General features: G+C 34.5%; 1 protein-coding gene across 1 annotated transcript; it reads left to right on the top strand.

The window, feature by feature from the left end:
- The first annotated feature begins 219 nt into the window (after nucleotides 1-219).
- Nucleotides 220-6425, top strand: LOC132154441 (calreticulin-like). The gene is made up of 9 exons (XM_059562992.1): nucleotides 220-395; nucleotides 1893-1994; nucleotides 2098-2301; nucleotides 2398-2492; nucleotides 3491-3700; nucleotides 3781-3894; nucleotides 3984-4127; nucleotides 5552-5644; nucleotides 5739-6425. Exons 1-9 carry the CDS (start codon nucleotides 299-301, stop codon nucleotides 5943-5945), a joined length of 1266 nt encoding a protein of 421 aa, XP_059418975.1. The 5' UTR covers nucleotides 220-298; the 3' UTR covers nucleotides 5946-6425.

A 6425-nucleotide genomic window follows, 5' to 3' on the forward strand; every position in this document is an offset into this window, starting at 1 on the left:
CCTGTAAACTGATCCTGAGTCAGTTCTGCACTATCAAGTGACGCGACCGCGGGTCATTGCGTACAGTAACGGCTGATCTGAGAGCAGCACAAGAGGCGGATACAGTATCCGGGCTAGAGGCCAGCCAGGCACTTCGTGGTCTCTTGTGATTGGTCGAGAGCGTCAGCTGTGGACCAATCAGCGGCAGACATCTGTGCAGCCACGCGCTTCTCTAGGAGCCACGGAAACCGAGCTCAGCAGAGCGCGAGCGTGAGACGCAGAGAGGGAGTGTGCGGGTTCATTCCTGAAATTAACAAATATGCAAATAATTACATTATTCCCGATCGTTTCTGCTTTATTATTAGCACTGGCTGCCAATGCAGAGGTGTACTTTAAAGAGCAGTTTCTGGATGGAGGTGAGTGTTTCATTTGAACTTGCATGTCATGGTTGATTTGTAGGTCACAACATTAAAAGTTATATTAAAATGGGTTATCGAATGAATAATTAATAGGCGCTGTGATGTTTAATTATAATTTTGTTATATTTGGAAAATGCATCTGATTACTTAGCAGTATTGGTTTATGCATATTAGTTTGACAGAGCAAAAATGAAACCATCAAAAATTATGTTTTTCTTTCTTTCTTTCTTTCTTTCTTTCTTTCCATTGCACAATGTATGTTACAGTACTAAAGAAGTGCATTATGGCACATGTCGGATATTTATTAACGTAAAAAAATAGGTTAAATTTTAGCTTCTGTATGTTTGCGTACTCCTTAAAGTAGCCAAATAAAGAATTAGAAGTTAAAATGTATATTTTGGGACAATGAACCAGAGGTTCTGATGACTGTCTTTCACTCAGGGGCGTGTTGAATGAGAAGCCACGCCCACCGAGACCCCCGCAGCAGTGATGCAAACTAAATCTCATTACCAGTTGAAGTAGTTTTATGGCATGTCACATCACACACCTCAGGATGCTGCTTAAATTTCATGTGCCCACTGCATTATTTCAGGCCTTGTCTAATTGGTTTGTTAATGCACAAGATGTGTTTATGTATATGCATTAAATCTTTTAATTATGCTAGTGCAAATGAAAGCAAAAGGTGCATTATCACATGCATGTGTCTATCAAGAAGAACAGGAAGTTTCTTAAGTTATTCCACAAACTTCCTTAAATATCAATCTTTAAACGTGTGTGGAATGTGATTGGACCTGCAACCCTCATAAATTCATCTTGTTTCCTCTTCAAGTTTATAGATAAAGGCTTTATCGTACAATTTGTGTTAGTTAGTTTTTTTGACAATGAGATAAATATACATTTTAAATAAATAAATATGTTTATGTTGTATATGTCTTTTTAAATAAAAATAATAATTTTTTATTAATAATAAAATAAATAATTTTTTTATTGTCATTTGTTATTATTATTTTATTGTATATTTCTATGTTTTGTTTTAAAGCTTTGGCAATACTTTATATAAACACAATCATGTCAAAAAATTATTAGTAAAAATTGATGTGCATGCAATTTCCTTTTTAGGAAGTTAATCATATTTCAGTTAACATTTATTTTATTTCAAGTAATGGAAATGTTTTTAAATAATTCTAGTTTTAGATTTAGTTAACTGTAATAACTTTGGTTTGTTTCATTAAAGATGAAATTTACAACACTGACACATTTATTGAACTGAATTGAATCTAAATTGAACGGAATAATGACACTGTTGTCTTCTGTAGAGCTGCAGTTATTTTTCTTGTTTGTTTGTTTTATGTGCAGCTGCTTTGAAACAGTCTATATATTTTAATGCAATTTCCCTTTTTAGGATGCTATTCATGATACATTTTTGCAAGTTGCATTCACTTTATAGTTTTAGAATTATTTCTTTGCTTCTAACTTTTTTATCCACATTCACAGATGCCTGGAAGACTCGATGGCTGAACTCCGAGCACAAGTCTGACTATGGCCAGTTCAAACTGACTGCTGGAAACTTCTACGGAGACGCTGAGAAAGACAAGGGTAGGCGTTTGCATCCCTAAAAACCTTTGGTTCAGTAAACGCCTTTGGTTCAGCAAAGAAGCTGAGTTTGCTCGACTTTTGCGATCTCTTTATCCACCGACAGGTCTGCAGAGCAGTCAGGATGCCCATTTCTACGCCACCTCCGCCCGCTTCGAGCCCTTCAGCAACGAGGGCAAACCTCTGGTGATCCAGTTCACCATCAAACACGAGCAGAAGATCGACTGCGGAGGCGGATACGTTAAAGTCTTCCCGGCTGATCTCAACCAGGCGGACATGCACGGAGACTCCCAGTATTACATCATGTTCGGTACGTCAACCAATACTCATTCGTGTGTGAACACCTGGAGTTATTATAGGAAACGGGTTATTTATTTATGTTTTCATGTCTAAATCACCTCAACAGGGCCGGATATCTGCGGCTACAGCACCAAGAAGGTTCACGTCATCTTCAACTACAAAGGCAAGAACCACCTCATCAAGAAAGATATCAAATGCAAGGTGAGGTCCAAGGGTTGGTTCAAATTCAGTAATATCATTGTAATTGACTGACACTGTCAGACAAGAACAAAGTTTGATGGGAAAATGACTCTGATTTTTAGCACTGTTATTGAACTGAACTGAATCATGACTTAATTCACTTCTGTGGACTTTACATACATTTTTTTTTATTTATTTCAGTGTTATTTTGGTTTCACTTTGACATTATTATTTTATCAATATTGTGAATCATTGTTTAATTTTTGTATTTAATATTTGTAATTTTCTTTTTAAATGCTCGCATATAGTTTTTATAATTTTTTTCCATTGTAATTGTACTTCTTTTAGTACATCGAAATTGAAATTGAACATTGAAATGTTGCCTTGGCAACTAGGTAGTTAACATTTCTTTTGTTTAGAGTAACATTTTTTTTTTTATTATGATTTTAAATTTAGATTCTAATTTGAAATAATCTGTATATATACAGTAAATAGAACTTTATAAAGTACAAAAAATAAAAAGTTTAGACAAAAATAGAAATTGTGTCATCTTATCATCTACTCATCATTACTAGCAGAATACCTGTGATGTCAATAATGACTGTAAGACTGCTTAAAAAAATGATGCTGGGATGATTCCTATGCTGCAAAAAATAAATGAATAAAAAATTATTATAATAATTATTATATATGCAACTGTACTCTACATACATTTCAGTCCAAGAAAATCCATTCACATACAGTGTCACATTTGAAGAAAAATGTTTTGTTGTTTAAATGTGAAAATATAAATAAATCAAACGAAGTAATAAATAAATTAATTGATATTGTAGCCCCTGTAATGTATTTTAAAATTTATTTTGATGTATGAAGTTTGAAAGTAAAAAAAATTGAACTTTACAAAAAAAACTTTAAAAAAAATAGCCCTACGAGTTGAGAGCATCAGTAATACAAAAATGTCATGGAATGAAATTAAAATGTTCAAATCCGCTCTAACTGAACTCTCTCTTTCTCCTCAGGATGATGAATTGACTCACTTGTACACATTGATCCTGAATCCGGATCAGACGTACGAGGTGAAGATCGACAATGAGAAGGTGGAGTCTGGCTCTCTGGAGGAGGACTGGGACTTTCTGCCCCCAAAGAAGATCAAGGACCCCGAAGCCAAGAAACCTGAGGACTGGGACGACCGCGCCAAGATCGACGACGAGTCGGACACCAAACCTGAGGTTCGATTCTGTTTCCCATCACCTGTGAGGCACAGCTGGCTCGGTTTCATCTTTTAACACTGACTGTCTGATGTTGTCAGGACTGGGATAAGCCGGAGAATATTCCCGATCCTGATGCCAAGAAGCCAGACGACTGGGATGAGGATATGGATGGAGAGTGGGAACCTGCCGTGATCCCAAACCCGGAGTATAAGGTACAGACTTACATGCTTGAAGATGCCTCAAGACGCTTCCACAGCGCTTCAGGCCTCTGATAGTCATTTACTGTTGTGCTTTGGTGCAGGGCGAGTGGAAACCCAAACAGATTGACAACCCTAACTACAAGGGCATCTGGGTGCATCCTGAAATCGACAACCCTGAATACTCTCCTGATGCCGAGATCTACAAATTCGACAACATTGGAGTCATTGGGCTGGATCTCTGGCAGGTGAGACGCCTTAGTGTTGCCAAAAAACAACCTTTCATTTCTTAATTATAAAAACCCTACTAAATGTATTAGTAGACATCTGGAAGTATTAGCATATAGCAAATATTTTTAAAATATTTATTTATTTAATTGTTTATTATTTAACATAAAATAGCCTTCTATTTTGAATTATGAAAATTGCACTTGAGGAAGTGTTTGTGTGTTTATATTCCTGATCCTGATACACATTTTCTTATGGTTTAGTAGGGTTTTCATAATAATGAAATACAAGGCTATTTTATGCTTATATTGATAAAAATTATAAATAAGTAAATAATAAGAAAACAGTAAATAAGTAAATAAATTATTTACTCATTTACTTATTTATTTATTATTTGTTTTATTCTTTTTATTATCAAGATTACCGTAAAATAGCCTTGTATTTCATAATTATGAAAACCCTACTAACTATATAAGTGAACCTCAGGAAGCATTATATAACTTTAAAAAATAATGCAATTCAGGAATACATGTCCATGAGATTTTGAGAAGCGTATTGTGAATATTGTGTTGATTGTAATGTGCTTTTAATGAGGCCACCAGTTGATGTTAATTAGATTTTTATTGAATTTTAGCCCTTGGTTTAATTTTTTTTCGTTTATTTATTTGATTGAAATGATGGTTCCTCTTTTACAACTTTAAGCCATTTCAGAAGAATTACTAAATATCAGGATTAGTTAAATGAAATTTGTTACTGGAAATAAAATAAATGTTAACTGAAATTAAATAAATGTAATTAAAATCTATGTAAAAAATTATAAAAACACAACATATTACTTAGACTTAAAATTATTTAAATATAAAATATTAGTTTATTTATTTGATTTTGACATTTTCATAAATTTTATAATCTGTATTATTTTAATATTATTATCATTATTATTAAACTAGATCATCCAGTCTGAATTATATCTGTACGTTGCAGTGTTATTTAAGTATTTTTAAGCTTTTTTTTATTCATACTTTGAATAACTTTTTATTTTCATGTTTTTCAGTTAAAAAAAGTTAGTTTTAATAATTTTTTTGTGTTTTTGTTTATATGTCTATGTAGTTTCTATTCATTTTAATTCATTTTAGTTTGCTATTTTAGTACATCAAGTTAAAGTATTTTCAATATTTTATTTTATTTCAGTTATCATTTATTTTATTTCAAATAACATTTTTTTAATGGTTTAGTTTGAGTCACTAATACTTTAGTTTGAGCTATAATAACCCTGGTGTGTGCTTGTAAACTCAATAGCAAGTTTGGAAAGAGGAAATCTATTTTAGAACTTGTAACATGGCTGTTTGTCAGAACATGTCAACTTGTCAAAGTATGTGAGGTTTCTCCTCACACTCAATGCAGTGTTTGCACATGAAACCATGTTTCTGTTTCATCACTCCAGGTGAAATCCGGCACTATATTTGACAACTTCTTCATCACAGACGACGTGAAGGAAGCTGAAGATTTCGGAAATGAAACGTGGGGTGCTACAAAGGTAAGAGCTGGATTTGAGCGTCCTGCTGAGCTAGTGAATATGCAATAAAAATGCATTTATTACAAAACAAAACAAAAAACAAATCTCGCCGCAGGGTCCCGAGAAGAAAATGAAAGAGGAACAGGATGAGAAGAAACGCAAAGAGGAGGAGGAGAAGAACAAGGAGCAGAGCACAGAAGCAGATGAAGGCGAGGAGGAGGAGGATGAAGGCGAGGAGGAGGAAGAGGAGGACGAGGACGAGACGGACGAGTCTCCAGAGGAGGAGGGAGACAATGATGCGCTTCCCAAAGACGAACTGTAACGCAGGATGTAGATTACCGTCCACATTCCGTGGTTGCCAGGAAACGACTGCAGTGCATTCATTCTAAACTCAGCGCCCTTAGAGACGGCGATGATGTCGTGATGATGTCATAGAGGGCAAAAGGGCAACCGGAAGTTCTTAACCTATACATTTAATTTGCGACCATTGACCCTTAACGAGCCAGTTTTTTTGTTATTGAAGAGTTTTCTGTACAGCTGCAGGAGTCTGATCTGTTTGAAATCTATTACCAGGTTATTTGTGCCTTTTCATGTTTGTAAAATCGATGCCCATATTAGTACGAGATGTTGGTGTTAGTTTGAAGGAACTAGACTAAATTCATGAAGTTTATTTGATTTACAGTTATAATTATGGAAGCCTGTTTTCACCACGGAATACAAAAAATAAAAAAGTAATTATCAGTTTATATCTCACAATTGGGACTTTTTGTCCGAGGGGAAAAAAGTAAGAATTGTGAGATTT

The sequence above is a fragment of the Carassius carassius genome, chromosome 12 (genome assembly GCF_963082965.1).
Source record: "Carassius carassius chromosome 12, fCarCar2.1, whole genome shotgun sequence".
Classification (NCBI taxonomy): domain Eukaryota; kingdom Metazoa; phylum Chordata; class Actinopteri; order Cypriniformes; family Cyprinidae; genus Carassius; species Carassius carassius.